Source organism: Canis lupus, chromosome 2 (genome assembly GCF_048164855.1).
Source record: "Canis lupus baileyi chromosome 2, mCanLup2.hap1, whole genome shotgun sequence".
In the NCBI taxonomy this organism is placed as follows: domain Eukaryota; kingdom Metazoa; phylum Chordata; class Mammalia; order Carnivora; family Canidae; genus Canis; species Canis lupus.
In genome coordinates, this window is record NC_132839.1 from 92816255 (window position 1) to 92834734 (window position 18480).

Below are 18480 nucleotides of genomic sequence, written 5' to 3' on the forward strand. Positions count from 1 at the left end.
AGGCACATCCCGGAGTCTCGGACTTTCATCTTTAAAACCTGCAAAATAAAAAGTTCGCGAAGCGCATCCACAACATTTCAGGGGCGCCCGGCTGCCCGGGCACGTGCCTCGTCGCCCTAGATGGCGCCCGGGAGCCGCGCACGGCGCAGCCCAAAGAGAAGAGCCGCGGGACAGGGACTGTCCACGGGGCACGGACGCCCGCCCGGCTGCCGCGGGCCGCCGCCGCCTCCCGCGGATGGAGCCTGGGCGGACGCCAGGGGGGCGGGTCGAGGTGCGAGCCCCGCGGGCCGTGGGTGCGGGAGCAGGCGCAGGCCCCGCAGCCGGGAGGAGGCGCCCGCTGGCCCCGGCGCCGCGGACCTAGGGGCCGTCGTGAGGCCGTCGGGCCTCGGCCTGCGCGCACTGAGCGGCGGGAACCTGCGCCAAACCCGCGGGGGGTCCGGCTCCGAACAGGGCCGCTGCTCAGGCCGACGCGCTCCCCGTGCTCCCAGCTCCGGCTCTCGGAGGGACGAGGGGCTGCGAGCGTCCCGGGGAGGGGGAGGGGGAGGGGGAGGGGGAGGGGGGAGGGGCGCCCCCAGCGGACGCGGCGCGGGCGGAGCGCGGGTGTTGGACGCCGCCGCAGGCCGCGCCGTAACCTGAACTTTCTTTTACAAGGTTGATCATTCCTTTGAAGTCGTAAAACTAAAACGCTGTACACTTTTTCTTCCAGCGTGCTACAAATGAAAACTGATGAGCAATTGAATTTGTCCGATGGGAATACAGCAAGTGGCCCCCTGAGCCCCATTAAGATGTGCCTTACTCGTCCCATTGAATGGAATCTGAGTCTGACAGCAGCGTCCCTAGCGAGCTGTACGGCCCATAACCAAAATCTCAAAAGTGAAGAGAAGTAGATTCAGCTCCTCTTGCACTGTCCTTATTTTGTACATCAATACCCTGCATTTATCAATTGATCTTGAACTATTTCTAGTCCTGTGATGTCTTTATATTAAATCATTAGCATTAATCATTTTGATTATATTCCTTGTATTTCATTTTTTTTTTTTTTTTTACCGTTTACATCAGACCGTTGTGGAATTTTGCAGTACAAATGGATTTTGATGTTTCTCTTTTTAATGGTATTTTGTGAATTTTTTATGCCCTCAGTTTAAATACATAATTGTCCCTGGTTTTATTTCTGTGCACAAAGTTTTAATATATACTGCATTATGTGATTTAGAAAGCTAGTATTGTAAAGATTTGTGATGATGACCTGACCCATGAACAGTGTATACAGGTGGATACCAACTACCTCGAAGCAAACTGGTAAAAGGCAAAGGTACCGCCCAGAAGTCTCTTTGCAAGTCCCACACGTGCAGAGAAACGCACCACAGCTTACCGTCCAGCAGCAGGTTTCCACTGGCAGGCGGGCCTGAGCTGACCAGCCGTCTGCGCCCTTCAACCCAGGGGACCCACGGGCTGCGAGGTCAGCGGCGCGGCTGCAGGTTGGCTCCCTGGCAAGGCTGGGCCCCCACACACGTTACTGGGCCGTGTAAGTTACCAGTTTTGAATGAAAAATGGTAAATGGATTTACATCTGTTGATTTTATTGTACTTTAGCCATTTAAGTGTAAAATGTCCTTCTACATCAGGACACTACTCCTTACCTTAAACTACAATAGTGCAAAAGCACAGCTTCAGCAACGGCTACGCGACTGTGTCTAACGTGGGCAGTGAGAAGACTAAAGGTTCGGTGCTTAGCTTCATTCTTCCCGGGCCGAGAACAAAAGCTTTGGTACGTTGGCCCGCGGGGCGCACGAGCGCGGCTCCGTCCCTCGGCGCCGCCGGCTGCGGGGTCAGGGACGTAGTTGGCGGGGTTTCCAAACCCGTTGTCACAGCACATTCTGTGGACACTCTGGGTCCTGGTTCTCCCACCCCCACCCCCAAGCTATTTTTAAAGTGACAGGGATTTAACAAAAGGAGACTTACGCGAGGAATCTGAAGCACAGGAAGACACAGAGCCAACAGAATGAAAGACAGGCACCTGTGTTTTATTGTTTTACGCCACCACCACATCTGCCTTTTCCTTTGCTTAACAAGCATTCTTACTTGGTATCGTTCAGACTCCTTTTGTATTTCCGAGTTTTACAAAGCACATATATGTATATAATACGGCAATTGGGTTCTAAAAAGCACAAACGATCTTAATTTAGCTCTATCTTAGAACATCACCTCAAATAAATGGCCTAAATCGTAAAAAGCACAATTACTACGAAAACAGATCCAATGTTAGGACATTTCTATTCTGGATAATCCAAGAGAAAAGGTAATGAAAGGGGTAAGAAAACATGTTTTGCTGAGTGTTGCAGAAGGACAGAGGACGGAGTTCGTAGGTGGACTTCCACAAGTCAGGGGAGTGCCAATTTGGGGAGAAACATGAAACTGACAGTGAAGACCGCGCTCCTAAGCCAGTTCATAAAGGACTTCCTGTCACACGGTCCCGCTAGAACTGTCCTGTTATCCACAGCAAGTATTGTCACGCCAGAAACAAAGCAAGCAACCCCTAATGAATATGTATTTATGTGGGGGCGCCCGGCTGGCTCAGTCAGGAGCGCCTGAGACTCTTGATCTTGGGGTCATGAGTTCAGGCCCCACACTGGTGTAGAGATTACTAAAATTAATATATATATATATATATATATGTAATTGTATATGTATATGTGAACATCTCCCTAACCCAAGAAACACCATCAGAAACTTAAGCAAACGAGGGCTCCTGTATGCAGATATGGTGAGAAGAGAAATTACCCATTCAGGTAGCACAGCCAAAATGTTCTTAGTTCTTAACCACAAAAATCATCAAAAGAACCATTCAACCTAGATGGCTGGCGACTCTGGGTTCACTGTCCTAGCCCCCCTCCCTGACAGTCAGCCCCTTCGAGCCAGTGTGTGCTACTTCGTTTGCCCTGGAGATAGATGTCCCTTTCTAAACGTGCCCTGAAGCGTGTCCATCTATGCTGGGTACACACGCCCCATCGAAGTTGCGAGCTTCTCAGATGCAGCTACTAGAGCTAGCGACACCGAGAGGCGGTCCAGAACGTGAGGGCGCACGCACGGCCTGAGCAGCCGGGTCCGGAGCAGGTTCCTAGGCCCACCCCACATGTGGCTGCTCCCACGGCACTGACGCAGGCTTCTGGGAGCTCAGGGCCAGGCGCTGTCCTGCTTCAGTACAGGCCACTGTAATGTGGACTCACACCGCACAAAATCTTACAAGACATCAGAAATACATTTTCTAATTTTGATACAAGGGTAACTTAAGTAGAGACCTGAACGTACTTTGAAAGGACACGGTTAAAAGGACTTCACCTCCATCATCTCCTCTAACTTATTTCTTCATTGAGAAACTGTTCAAGGTTCAGTTTACTTTTTTCTAGTGCTGCTGTTTTGGCTCGTCTTGGCAATCTCATCTTCATTTCTGATTCTGGCTCTGGAATTTCAGGATCACTAAATAGATGTTGAAAATACACCAATTTAAATACAAGCTTTAAAACAAGTTTATCAATAAAACTTTTTGTTTCTGTCATTTATCAGCGTGTAATTGAATCCTGATTCTACTAAGTTTAAAACGAAAACCAAAAAAAAAAAAGACTAACTATCCTGCTATCCTGCCAAGTAAATCACGGAAAACCTAGCTAACTGCTTTGTCTCTCTATATGGAACCTGGTGTTATAAGGCAAAACAACAAAATTTTGTAATGAGGTGTGTGATTAAACAGGAACAACTGCCCAAAAGAATTTTGGAGGACAACTCCAAGTGAAAAAACATTTTAAGTTCTCTTATTAAGCAACATATTCTTAAAACACTGTTTATAAACAGCAAGTTTCCCAAACATTTTAAATTTAGTCAAAACTTAACCTAAAGTTACATAACGGAAAATACACACAGTACGATTTTTCCAATAGACGAATGAGAGAGCTATAAACTTACAGCTCACAACAGTGGCTTACTTGGCAGAACCTAAAACTAACACTATGCCACAAATATAATCAAGTTACAATGATAGAATAATCCTGCTTATAAAGGTCAAGAACCCAGATCTAAATCCTAAGAGCTTGCTAATTCAAGAAGGGAGGAGCCATACACATACAATCACGTGATTAGATCAGGAAATATAAACTGAAAGGACATATTCAAGACGACCACCCAGGACTAAGGGCTGCCCACCTGGAAAAGCACACAAGACATGGGAGGTCAAAGGCTCTTGATAATGGAATTTTAGACTCTCTATACCCACAACCTTGCTATTTACAGTTTTCACTGAGTATCTTACTACATAGGAGTTTCGCTCTTTCACAGTGGAAGCAAACTACAATTTCTTCTCTATTTACTAGAACCACAACAACAAAAAGCCTCTACATTTTCTAGATGTGCACGGCATACCTCTCAGAGTCAACCTCCGCAGCCCGGCGTCTCCTGTTCCTAGTCGAGGCTGTCCTTTTTCTCTGCCCTTCAAGACAGTGTATAATTCATGATCAAAATTTATCCGCAATTGCTTAGTGTTTCTAATCTATGTTCCGGGCTACCCAAATCCTTTCTTTTCCCTCTGCAACGCATTTCTCCCTAGTTTCTTTTCTTTTCTTTTTTTTTTTCCTAGTTTCTAACCAACTATTCATTTCGTTCGTAAGCTTGGATAACAGGCAAGGGAAAATATGGAAAAAAATTATAAGGAGGCAGATTTTAGTTAAATATATTTGGGAGAAAGAAGAATGTGAAAAACATGGTATGGAAAGAGAAGTACTTCTATTACAGCTATAGCACATGGTGTATGGAGAAACTAATGAAAATTAAGGTGAGAAAGGCGGGGAAAGCCCATCAATAGGCCCGGAAGAAAGAACTGTAATCAGTAAGGTAATGGCTTCTTGTAAAATATTCAAACATATACGTGGCCAATTCAAATATGTGTCGTAAAACATCATTTGTATAAAAGCTACACCTTTTAACAATATGCTGAAGGTTATAAAAATTCTACTTGCTAGAAACTTCCAAAATTAAGACAAATTTAGCCTGTGATGCTCCTCATTTATGTTAAGAACCTGATCAAATTTCTCAGAAGGAACATTTGGTTGAAATTTACATAACCTATGGATTCATGTGAAACTTACTGTTTTTCTCCAAAACCTTACATAATTGCTTATAATGCAGCTAGCCCCAGGAAAACATCCAACAATATGGGACTAATCTGTAACAACACCCGACAATAAGCATTTAAATAAGTGATTGGCTACAAAAATATTATGGCCAGATTCCATTTAGAAAAAAATTAAATCTGCACAGGAAAGGGCCTCAAAATTGTTTTCTAAGAATTAAAATAATGAGTGGCTTGTGGGTGGGATTATTAACGTTCTTTATATTAGTTTGCTTGCATGTATTTTCTGATTCTTCTGTAATAAGCATGAACTGCTTTTGTAATAATAATAAAACAATAAAAAGATGTTGAATTTCAGATTTTTTTCCAAGTGATCCCCTAATAGTCAACATTTACTTTATTCCAACAAATCCCCTATTGTTGGATATCCCTTGGGAAATAGATGATGTTGAGAAATTATGAAAGAAAATGGGGAAAAGGGAAAACAGAAGCCCAGACAAGTATTACAGGGATAAAAGGTTTTTCAAAAATGCTTAATCATATAAAGGACAGAATACAAACGATAATATAAAATCATCACTGATCATCTGATTAAAAAAAAAAATCTTAATTCAACTCAAACAGTCCTTGGCAATATGATACACTGCGTCGTTATCACTTTCAATCAAAAGCACTTGGAGCAACACTGGTACTAGAATCTTTCAGACACAAAGCAAAACGCAGTATCAGCTTAAAGAACTGAAAATAAAGTTAAAGATACTGAGACATTTAAAACTCTTTATCTACAAGGACACTTGCAAAGTCAGTATTTCATTGGAAAACAAAATTGAAAAGTTTTATTATAAAGATCCATACACTACCTCTGTTAGTCTTTTGCTGAGTGGATTTTGATGCTCCGGTTGCTTTTACATCCCTGAGAGAAGTTTTACATGCTTCTTTACTTTTTTCTATTAAAGGAAATAATGCAACAATGTAAATTTTTTAAAACTGCATTAAATATTTTAAATGGTCTTTCCAAGTTGATTTTTCATAAAACAGAAAGGACAACCAGTATCATTAGCAGCTATTGAAAATTATCATAGATCAGTGTTCCAAGAAATGTGAATATTGGAAAGCAAACGAAACTAAGACAGTATGTATGCGTGGCTATATGATGAAAAATGTACACATAAAAAAGACCTATGAAAGTAGAATAAACACTTATCAGCAGTATGTTTTCCAAGGCAATTAAATTAGAAACATTTTTTTCATTTCTGAAATCCAACCACCACATGTGAGAGGAGAAAATAATGTGCCTCATTAAGATGAAAAGGACAGAATCTTAAAATCCTCAGGTTAGTATGCAATTACCATCTTCAACTTGGAAAGGAGTCATAGTCACGTTGTCATCCTGTGCTGCTTCTGCCTGGTCATCAAACTCTTTATTTCCTTTTTCAAACTGAATCTTGATTTTCTCCAGAGCTCTCAGACATGTCCTATCTTTTACTTGCTATAAAAGAAAATATCATTAACATTTTTAATGTAGCATTTTCCAATGTTCTTTCAAAAATGATATATATGGATATCACATTATTTTAAAACTCTTAAAAAATTCTATTTAATTTGTAAAATATTTACTTTTTTTTTTTTTTTCAATGATTTTATTTCTGAGAGAAGCAGAGACACAGGAAGAAGTAGAAGCAGGCTCCATGCAGGGAGCCCGATGTGGGACTCGATCCCAGAACCCCGGGGTCACAACCTGAGTCCAAGGCAGATGCTCAACTGCTGAGGCACCCGGGGGTCCCTATTTACTTCAAATAAGCAATTTGCCAACATATGTATAATTTAATACAACCATGTAATGTATTTAATACAATAATTTAATACAACCACATAAATTCTACTTTGATAAAAAATTCATGCAGCATTTATAGAGTATTTAGAAACTACTTTACCTCCAGAATTTCATTCAACAGAACCAAAAGATCTTGACCAAGATTGCTACTGAGTTCTAAAGAACTCAAGGCTTTCGTATAGACTCGAATTTCTGGTGAACATGGACATGTTAAGATCTCATTGCAAATTTTTATAGCCAAATTGTCATGAACAGATAAGGCCTAGAAAAGTCAAGAGAAAAGTCTTTGTAAATTGGAATATTGGAATATCCACCATTACAATATAGTTCCTACACATCTAACAAACATTTCCAACTTTCTTGCCATCATCTCAAACGCAAGATGTCTAGGACCAAATTTAACATATTCCTCCCAAACTGAACTCTCCCTCTTCTTACAGAGGCTCCTGTGGTACAAGGTCCAGACCCGCCCCCTTCATGACAGAGTTCTGGAGGCTAAAAGTTCTCAGGTGCAGAACTGATCCAGGCTGAAGACAGCGGGGCCCCGTCATATTCCTAGTCCATGTTCAATGGCTGGAAAAGATGCAGGTTTAACAGCCCAGCCTTCTCTTGGTTCTGGACGACTCAAAGCACTATCCCGGTTCAAGAACTTCCTGGGGGATGACCTGGGGCCCAGGTTCCTCCCCTGCCTCAGCCTACTTCCCTCGCTCCTGCAGGATGCCGATCGTGAGAAAACTCTGCAATTGAACGATGTCAACAGCTTCTTCGGAGTCTTCTCTGACCCATACTCAGGACCTTAGGGTTATCCTGGTTGGACTCTATCCTTCTTGCCTCTCTAGGCTCTTTCTGCATGTCTTTTATACTCGTGATTTTTTTCCATGTCAATACCTACTATTCTTTTCTTTCTACTTTCTATTGCTGCTATTATTCTTTTTCTACAAGCTTTTATCTCTTAAAAATCTTAAAGATTTCCAATTCCTCTCTTTATTAATATTTTCTATTCCTCTCACCAGTTCACCTCATCTAACAATACTGATCAAATTGATTTTCCTAATAGGTAACTTTCATCCCATTAAGCCTTTCAATATATATTCCCAACATCGTTATGGCAAATATGGCCAACTCCCCGTTCCCTACTAACCTTAATGCTCTGTCCCTCAACAGGGCCATCCTGGCTCCTCAGCCAGAATGATTCCTCCACAACTCCCAGCATGACTTGGGCAACCAGCTACATTTAATCACTTTTATCTAGTCTTTCTCGCTCTACCCAAACCACTGTCCAAATCCCAACAAGACCGAACTGAATTTTACTACTGATGCTGTACTCTTCACCCCCACCCACCCCATGATACCTGCCTTCTTCTAAAGTCCTAAAGCACTTAGTCGCCCTATCACCTACCCTTACTATACTTTGCCTTAATAACCTTTGTAATCTTCTTTCCAAGAACATAAAACATAATGATGTGAAAGGAATATGAAGTCACTAAATATCAATTAAAATTAAAAAGCAAAAAAAAAAAAAAAAAAAAATTAAAAAGCAATACTTTCAACTTAATTAGCTAGCATCTGAACTCATTAACAACACATTAACTTTCAATATGGTAACAAATCTGATTTAATTATATTAAAGGATTAAAAACCTAGCTTAAATTTAATTTATGGGAAAGTTTGCAGCTAATTTATCTTCTTTGAATTAAAAACAAAAATAAGCTTGAGGTGAGCTTCATTCTTTCGATTCTCCTTCCTTGTATCAGAAATATAGCAGGTATAACCCAACATTTGAAGGAAGACTCAATGAGTCCTAAATAAATACAGGACATTTTTCAGACTGTTTAACAGCCAGCGCTAGGTCGGGAAGGGGTAGTGAAAGTGATTTTTGGCAAGTTCTGAATTTCAGTAGCAAAAACGCTAGCATTGACTACTTCTATCTTTATATGATTATCACATTTCCCAAAAGGTCTTTTTCTTACTTTGTGTTTATATGCCACCATATACACCAGAACTCTCAAGATCAAAATGTGGCTTCTCTCTGTGTCAAAGAACCTATGAAAAGGATTATTTCATCAAAAACAGTTACCTCCATGACAGGCATTATCCTTACTATCCATAGACTAACTTCCTCACCCACCTGGTAATCTTGTGAATTCTTGGCCTGAGGATTTAATCCACTTGGTCTTGTCAAATCTACAAATAACTCAGCAACATTAGTGATATCTACTTCAGCTAAAGGAGAAGATGCAGGAGCACTGGCCAGTGTTTGCAGAGTTGGAAGAAAGGCTTCTTCAAAACATTCCTGATTAGTCCTATTGAAAAACAATTTGAAAAATTTGTGAGCAAAGAAAAGGCATATGATTCTCAAAAAAACAAAACAAACAAAAAAAGAACAAACAACAAAAAAGTATAAAATTCACCCCATCAAGATAACAGTATATTTTCATCGAGGAAAGAGACAAATAATTCAGGTAAATAAAATCTAATTAAGTTCACATTTTTATCACTAACCACTGAAAAAAAGAAACTTGTATTTATAGATAGGACTCATGGGGAGCCTGAATTGAACTTCAACTCAGATTCTGATGATCACTATAACCAAATACCTGCTCGCATAAGCAAACATGGGGAAGAACACGCCCAGGCAATGTCGAAGCCGAACGTCCTCTTCAGTCACAGGATTGTACCATAACAAGATAAGACGAGAAAGAATCCTGCTGCTGACCAAAAGCCCCGAGAACATCAGCTTGGCTAGTCCTTCTGCAGCTCCTGTCCTGAGTTCAGGCACCTATTAAAAATGACTTTCATTAAAAGAAATTTTAATTTGTATTTCCTTTTTAAGCCTTACAAGGCAGCCTGTCGTATAATATTTTTCTATGAACTATCAAAAAATCACTCATACTGTGAATTCGTTAAAGACACATAAAAAGATTTTAGGTTAAGGCTATGTGATAAATTATTAGTCTAGCTAAGAAAACTATAACTCCCTTAAAATTCTTTAGAAGAACCAAACAGAAACAAACAAACAAGAAAAACGGAAAAAAAAAAAAAAAAAAAAAAAGAACCAAACGACCTTTTAAGTACCGTGAAAACAAAAGTCAAAGAGCCTGTATTACATGCTTCTCATGATGTAAGATCCAGAAAACACTAGTAATAACCCCTGCCGTCAGAGGGAGGTGGCCTGTAAAGGGAAGCTCCTGAGGGGATAGGGACAATGTATGTGAATAAAGGGGAACTGTGAATAGGTGTTCCCGTGCACAGTTATTCCCAGAAAGACTAATCAAAGCAAACCTTAGAGAAGAAAATGGAGAGAAGATACAGTGACATTCAAATGGAGGCACAGGCCTAAAGGCAGGTAACTGAAAGTACTAGTCATTGTGACCGAATGAATTTTTAAAGTCAAGCCTCTAACACTTCCTGGCTGCATGATCCTGTGCATATTAACTTTGTACCCCATTTTTTTCTTGAAGATTTACATATTTTAGAGAGAGTGCACGCGTGAATGGTGTAAGGGGCAGAGGGAGGGAATCTCAAGCAGACTCCCTGCTGACTGTGGCGTCCCAACGTGGGGCTCGATCCCATGATCCTGAGACCATGACCTGAGCCGAAATCAAAACTCAGATGCTCAACTGACTGAGCCACCCAGGTCCCCCATGTATCTCACTTTTTTATTAAAAAAAAAAAAAAAAAGGGTGATAAAATTACAGTTACAAGGATAAAGAAAAACTACAAATAAAACTCTTACAAGTTCTACCCACGTAGAGGCGCATGGGTGGCTCAGTCGGTTAAGCACCTGACTCTTGGGTTTCAGCTCAGGTCATGATCTTAGGGTCCTGAAATCAAGCCCCATATCCACCTTGGTGCTCACCAGGAGTCTGCTTATCCCTCTCTCTCCTCCTGCTCTCTTGCTCTCTCTTGAATAAATAAAATCTTTTTTTCTAAAGTGCTATCCATTTAGTAAATCCTCAACAAATATCAGTTATTGGGGATCCCTGGGTGGCTCAACGGTTTAGCGCCTGCCTTTGGCCCAGGGTGCGATCCTGGAGTCCCGGGATCGAGTCCCGCATCCTGCTCCCGGCATGGAGCCTGCTTCTCCCTCCTCCTGTGTCTCTGCCTCTCTCTCTCTCTCTCTCTCTATCATAAATAAATAAATCTTTAAAAAAAAAAACAAAGCAAATATCAGTTATTATTTATATTATTACTGATAAACAGTAAATTTGTTCAATGATCACATGACAGAGATCCTGAAAATCCGGCAAAGAAATTCAACTGTAGTGAAGCAGGATGTGGAACCACTTAAGGTTTTAGAAATGGTAGAGAAATTAATACTTAAATGAGATTTAAGGAAAATTATCTTTGCAGATTATAATCTACGAATGTAAAATAAAAGTCTAAATAGAAGTAAAAACAACGGATGAGAAAATACAAGAACTATTTCAAAAATTTTTTCAAAACAAAGATTTAGAGGTCAACAAGATTAATAAGCGCTGGGCACTGGCACTAACTATTTGTAGCTCACAACAACCATGAGGGCAGAAACTTTGTTCCACTCAGTGCTGTACCCTCAACGTAAAGTGACTGGCACATAATTTGCCCTCAAGTATTTGTTCACTTAACTGAAGAACCATCCAATGAATAGGCATCAACATCCCCATTTGGCAGATGAGGAAAAAGCCAGAGACCATAAACACCTTATTGAAAATTCACACAAATGCAACCAGAACACAAATGTGCAAGTCAGTAACTCCCAAGGTTGCATGCTCCCCATCTTTTTAAAATGTTTACGACATACTTTCCTGATAGCAATAGTGATCCATCTGAAGTTAAATGTGAGGAATATGAAGTGAGAACTGCAAGTCTTTAAAGCATATAAAAAAAAATTCTTATTATGGCCCAAAGGGCAGTAAAGTAAGTCAGATTTTGTTTAGTAGTGATAACAAAAATGAAGTCAAAATCACAGAATCCAGTTTAGCCAGAAAGAGATTAAGGTACCAGCACTATTGGAAACCTTCATTCCTTTGTCACACAGTTTTACTATTCACTCATTTTCTACCAATGGCATGTTAGCAAGCCCATAGCACTGGGTAATTCCCAACAGGAGATTAGTATATCGCTTGAATATTAAAATTTAAAAAGTCAACATCTGCCTTTTGACTGGTGAGGTTTTTGTTTTGTTTTGTTTTGTTTAAGATTTATTTATTCATGAGAGACACAGAGAGAGAGAGAGCAGCAGAGACACAGGAAGAGGGAGAAGCAGGCTCCCTGCAGGGAGCCTGATATGGGACTCATCCAGGGTCTCCAGGATCACGCCCTGAGCCAAGGGCAGACGCTTTAACCACTGAGCGACCCAGGCGTCCCTTGACTGGTGAGTTTAATTTATTTACTCCTAAATCACTGATAAGGACCGATCACCATAATTTTGCAATCAAAATGTGATTAAGTAAAAAACTGTTAAAAGAGACAAAGAACAATAAATACTTATATTAAAAAGGTTAATTCATCAAAAAGACAAAAGTATAGACAAACAACAGAGCCTCAAAATACATAAAACAAGCTTTGGCAGAAATGCAGGAAGAAATAGCTCAATAATAATAATAACTGAAGAGCTCTGTGTAATGGACAGAACACCCAGGCAGATCAGTAAGGAAAGAGAGGACTTGACCAACACTGCAGACCAACCAGACCCACCAAACATGCCGTCCACTCCACCTCACTATAGAATACACTTTCTTCTACAGGGCACGTGGAATATCCTCATGGATTGACACTCATGTTAGGCCAAAAACAACTCAAAATAAATTTTTTAAAAATGAAAACATCAAAGTATCTTCTCTAACCACAAGAGATTATACCTAGACAGCAATACAAGACTGTATTCACAAATATGTGTAAACAATATACTTGTTATACACCAACAAACCAAAGACAATATCAAACAAAAGGAAATATAGAAAACACTTAGAAAATGAACTAAAATGAAAAATACAAAACCCCAAAACTTACGAAGTGCAACAAAAGCGGCATTCACAGGGAAATTTATAGCAGTAAATGCCCACTTTAAAACAAAACAAAACAAAAAAACTTGGGACTTCCAGGAAGATGGAGGAGGAGTACCCTGAGCTCATCTCCTCCCATGGATGTATCTAGGGTAACACCCACATCAGTGTAAATAAGCCAGGACAGACTCTCCACAGACACACGAGACTGTCCACAGGAAGAAGGGGCACTGCAGCCACTGGACAGAGGAGAGGGGGCAGACCCTCCCCACCCCAGGCACAGGAGAGACCTGCACTGCGAAGATGAATCCCTGGAACATACGGTTTTGAAAACCAGAAGGCTTAACACTGTGAATTCTTATCATCAGTGGGGCTTGACACCCAGAGCTTTAAGAAAATCAGCCAATGAGGCTCTGGGAAAGACACATGGAGATAGGAAACTCGGTCTCTGCCCTTAAGGAGACAGCTTAACAAACAATCCTGCAAAGATACAGCACAGAGGTGGTCCTTTGAAAAAGGCCAGGGGTATACGGGAAGATTTATTTACTAATCTGAGAATGTGTGCTAGAAGGACGGGGATCTTTAGGAGACTTCTCCAAGAACAAAAGACCTGGCAGGTGCCCTTGCCCTCCCTGGCTCCCCAACTTATATACCTAACACTTCAGGGAATCAGCCCAGGATGAACACTTTCCACCTACCTTGCCAACCGCACAGCCCACTCCTGAATTCTCCAGAGCTGCCCCCTCCAACCCAGACACAGCAGGAATTCCCCAAAGCAGCCAAAGCAGTGGGGTGAAGGCAAGACACCTAATCTGACAGCCAGTCCTGCCTACCAATGAAAGCTTCCCAGGGGGCAACACCAAAAGAGCCCTTTCAGTTTGTTGTGACCACATCTCCGACACTCAGTCTGACCCAATCAAGCTTAAAGTGGCCCTCCCTAGACTGGCCCACTAAAATATAGGGACTAAAGCTTGCCAACAACAGGCAAAGTGAGCCACTGCAGATGACTGGACTAAAGGCAAACACAGCTCAGCCACGAAAGGAAAGTGCATAACACGCATAGGAGATGCCATCAACATGATACCATTTGCATTATAGGGACTTCAAAAGAAGAGAGAGAAAAGAGGAAAGAAATCTCATTTGAATAAATAGCAGCTGAAAACTTCCCAAAACTGGAAAAGGAAATAGAAATCTGGATAGGAGGCACAGAAAGCCCCTAGCAGAATCAACCCAGGGAAGTCCACACCAAGACGCGGAGTAATTAAATCGGCAAGAAGTAGTAGGGCACCTGGGGGGCTCAGTCAGTTGAGTGCCTGACTCTTGGTTTTCAGCTCAGGTCAGGATCTCAGGGCTGTGGAATCAAGCCCTGCATCTGGCTCCACGCTTAGCATGGGTGTCTGCCTGAGATCCTCTGCCTTTCCCTACGCCCTTCCCCTCCCTCTCATGCTCTCTTTCTGAAATAAATAAATAAATAAATAAATAAATATGAGAAATGTTACAGGGGATTCTTTTAGTGGAAAAGAAACACTGTAAGCAGGAGTAAGAAAACTAGGGAACACAAAGAAGTAAAATGAAGCATACCTATAAAACTCAGTCAAGGAATTCACAGAAGTAAAGATAAAAAGTATAACATCATATACCGAAAATATACAGGGAGAGGAGGGGAAATTTAGTACTTTTAAAATTATTGGGGGATCCCTGGGTGGCTCAGCGGTTTAGCGCCTGCCTTCGGCCCAGGGCGTGATCCTGGAGGCCCGGGATCGAGTCCCGCATCGCACTCCCCGCATGGAGCCTGCTTCTCCCTCTGCCTGTGTCTCTGCCTCTCTCTCTCTCTCTGTGTCTATCATGAATAAATAAATAAATAAATCTAAAAAATAAAATAAAATTATTCAAACTGAAGTGACAATCAACTTAATATAAATTGCTTTGTCCATGTTATATGTAAATCTGATGGTTACAAGACAAAAATCGGTAACAGATACGCAGTAAGTAAAGAGGAAGGAATCCAGGTGTATCACTAAAGAAAGCCAGCAAACTGTGAATGAAAAGACCAAGAAAGGAACAGAGAACTACAGAAACAACCACAAAACAAGTAACAGAAGAGCAGTAAGTACATGCCTATCAATAATTACTTTGAATGTAAGTGGACTAAATGCTCCAATCAAAAGACATAGTAACAGAATGGATTTAAAAAGAAAAAAAAAAAATGCTGGTGGGAAGCCTGGGTGGCTCAGCAGTGGAGCATCTGTCTGCCTTAGGCTCAGGGCGTGATCCCAGAGTCCGCAGGGAGCCTGCTTCTCCCTCTGCCTGTGTCTCTGCTTCTCTCTCATGAATAAATACATAAATAAATTCTAAAAAAAAAAAAAAAAAAACACTGCTGGCTACAGGAGACTCACTTCAGACCTAAAGAACATGAAGAGTGACAGTGAGGGACAGAAAAACGTTCATCTGTAAATGGAAGTGGGAAGAAGGCTGAGGTAGAAACAGGTATCAGACAAAACAGACTTTAAAACAAAGAATTAAGTGGAGACAAAAACAATACATAATCATAAGGGAACAATCCAACAAGAAGATATAACAACTGTAAATATTTCAATGACGCATTAAATGAAATGGATCTAACATATATTCAGAACATTCTGTCGTAAAACAGCAGAATATGGGATCCCTGGGTGGCGCAGCGGTTTGGCGCCTGCCTTTGGCCCAGGGCGCGATCCCGGAGACCCGGAATCGAATCCCACATCGGGCTCCCGGTGCATGGAGCCTGCTTCTCCCTCTGCCTGTGTCTCTGCCTCTCTCTCTCTCTCTCTCTGTGACTATCATAAACAAATAAAAAATAAAAAATAAAAAACAGCAGAATATACATTGTTAGCCCCGGGGGCTCAGCTGGTTAGCGCTGCCTCCGGCCCAGGGCCTGATCTGAGGTCCCAGGATCGATTCCCACGTTGGGCTCCCTGCATGGTGCCTGCTTCTCCCTCTGCCTGTGTCTCTGCCCCTCTCTCTGTGTGTCTCATGAATAAATAAATAAAATCTTTTAAAAAAAAATAATTATCAAATGCACATGGACCGTTCTCAAGAATAGGCCACCTTAGCCAACAAAACAAATCTCAACAAAAGGACTAAAATCATACCATGCATCTTTTCCAACCACAACACTGTGAAACTAGAAATCAACCACAAGAAAAAATCTGGAAAGAACACAAATGCATGGAGGTCAAATAACATGCTAGTAAACGATTAAGGAGGCAACCAAGAAATCAAAAAATCAAAAAGTAAAATGGATAGACATGAAAATGAGAAAAATCTTTAGGATGCAGCAAAAGCTATTCTAAGAGGGAAGTTTATCACGATACAGGCTCATCTCAAGAAGGCAGAAAAATCTCAAACAACTTGAACTTACACATAAAGGAGCTAGAAAAAGAAGAATAAACATAATCCAAAACCAGTAGAAGGTAGAAAATAAAGATTAGAGTAAAAATAAGTGAAATAAAAACTAAAAAACTAATAGAACAATGAAGCCAGGAGCTGATTCCTGAAAAAAATCAACCAAATTGACAAATTGTTTAGCCAGACTCATCAAAAAAAGAGGACTCAAAATCAGAAATGAAAGAATAATAACTGACATCACAGAAATATGAAAGATTGTAAGAAAATATTATGAAACACTATATGCCAAAAAATTGGACAACTAAGAAAAAATAGATAAATTCCTAGAAATATGTAACCTCCCAAAACTGAATCAGGTATAAATAGAAAATTTGAAAGGCTCAATTACCAGCAATGAAATTGAGTCAATTAAAAAAAAAGTTCCCAACAAACAAGTTCAGGGCCATTTACCACAGGTGAGTTTTACCAAACATTTAAAGAAAAGTTATTACCTATTTATCTCAAACTAGTCCAAAAAAATAGAAGACAAAGGAAAGCTCCCAGCATGGAGCCTGCTTCTCCCTCTGCCTGTGTCTCTGCCTCTCTCTCTCCTCTCTGCGTATTCTCATGAATAAATAAATAAAATCTTTAAAAAAACAAGAAAAGTAAAATGGTTTGACTGCTGTGAAAAACAGTTTGGCAGGTACTCAAAGAAGTTAAAGGAATTATCACATGAAACCATAAAACTCCTAAAGAAAACAGGTCTCACTGATTTTTTGGATTTGACACCAAAAACAAAGTCAACATTAGGAAAAAGAAATAAGCGGGACTATATCAAAGTGAACAGCTCTGCACAGCAAGGGAAACCATCAACAAAATGAAAAGGCAACATACATATGCAAAAAATATTTGCAAATTATGTATTTAATAACAAATTAATATTCCAAATATGTAAGGAACTCAAATAACTCAATAGCAAAAAACCCCAAATAACCCAATAAATAATAGGTGTTGGCAGCAAGAATGTGGAGAAAGGGAAACCCTCTTGCACTGTTGGTGGGAATGCAAACTGGTACAAGCCATGCTGGAAAACAGTAAAGGGGTTCCTCAAAAAGTTAAAAATAGAACTATCCTACAATCCAGCAATTGCACTACTAGGTATTTATCCAAAGAATACAAAATTACTAATTCAAAGGCATACATGCTCCCCAATGCTTAGAGCAGCATTATCTATAGTAGCCAAATTCTAGAAACAGTCCGAGTGTCCATCAACTGATGAGTGGATAAAGAAAATGCTTTGTACACACACACACACACACTATATTTGGAAGTAAGAAAAAGAAATCCTATCATCTGCAACATGGTAGGACAATGCAACCTTATGGACGCTGTGCTAAGTGAAATCACCAGACAAAAACAAATACTGCGTGGTATCACTTTACATGTAGAATCTTAAAAAAAAAAAAAAAAAAGTCAAAACTCATAGAAATGGAGTAGAAAAGTAGCTGCCAGGATTGGGGAGTGGGGAGAAATACAGAGACATTGGTAAAAGGATACAAACTTTCAGTTACAAATTCTTTAAAAATAAATTCTGGAGACCTAATAATGTAAAACACGGTGATTTTAATTAACACTATATTTAGTTAACAGTATACTGTATAACTGAACTTTGCTAGGAGAGTAGAACTAAATGTTCTCACTAAAATAATAGGTGAATTTTTGGGATATGTTAATTAACTGGATTGGGGGTGAATCATTAAAAAAAAAAAAACTTCCATATGGCCCAGTAACCCCTTCCTAGGTATATACCCCCAAAAAACAGACAACTACACGTCCATGCATGTTCCTAACAGCACTATACCCAACAGACAAAAGACGGAAACAGCCCAAATATCTCTCAATGGATCAATGGCTAAACAAGTTGTGATCTATACACAAAATGAGAGATCCTGCTGCCATAAGAAGGAAAAAGTACTGATAAAAGCTACAACATGAATGAGCCTCGAAAATACGCTAAGTGAAACAAAGCAGACACAACGTCACATACTATATGACTGTATTTGTGTGAAACATCCAGAATAGTTAAATCCACAGAAACAAAAGGCATACTGGTCACTGTCAGAAGCAGGCAGCAGGGGAAGTAGGGAGCAACTGCTCAATGGACACAGTTCTTCC

At 40.4% G+C, this 18480-nt stretch overlaps 2 protein-coding genes across 7 annotated transcripts in view; one reads left to right on the forward strand and one right to left on the reverse strand.

The window, feature by feature from the left end:
- Window positions 1–5464, forward strand: part of LCORL (ligand dependent nuclear receptor corepressor like) — a 154363-nt gene extending 148899 nt beyond the window's left edge. For all 6 annotated transcript variants that reach the window (XR_012022930.1, XR_012022937.1, XM_072809437.1 and 3 more), the window contains one exon: window positions 707–5464. Coding sequence is in view for 4 of the 6 variants with exons in the window: in XM_072809544.1 (XP_072665645.1) it covers window positions 707–887 (181 nt within the window). In the remaining 2 variants the exon portion in view is untranslated. The remainder of the gene's footprint in view (window positions 1–706) is intronic.
- The window catches only part of NCAPG (non-SMC condensin I complex subunit G), a 42909-nt gene continuing 26431 nt past the window's right edge, over window positions 2003–18480 (reverse strand). The window contains exons 15-21 of the mRNA XM_072809613.1: window positions 9550–9731; window positions 9081–9255; window positions 7053–7214; window positions 6469–6607; window positions 5979–6065; window positions 4413–4479; window positions 2003–3476 (exon numbers count right to left, since the gene is read on the reverse strand). Coding sequence (XP_072665714.1) covers window positions 3353–3476; window positions 4413–4479; window positions 5979–6065; window positions 6469–6607; window positions 7053–7214; window positions 9081–9255; window positions 9550–9731 — 936 coding nt within the window. The 3' untranslated portion in view covers window positions 2003–3352. The remainder of the gene's footprint in view (window positions 3477–4412; window positions 4480–5978; window positions 6066–6468; window positions 6608–7052; window positions 7215–9080; window positions 9256–9549; window positions 9732–18480) is intronic.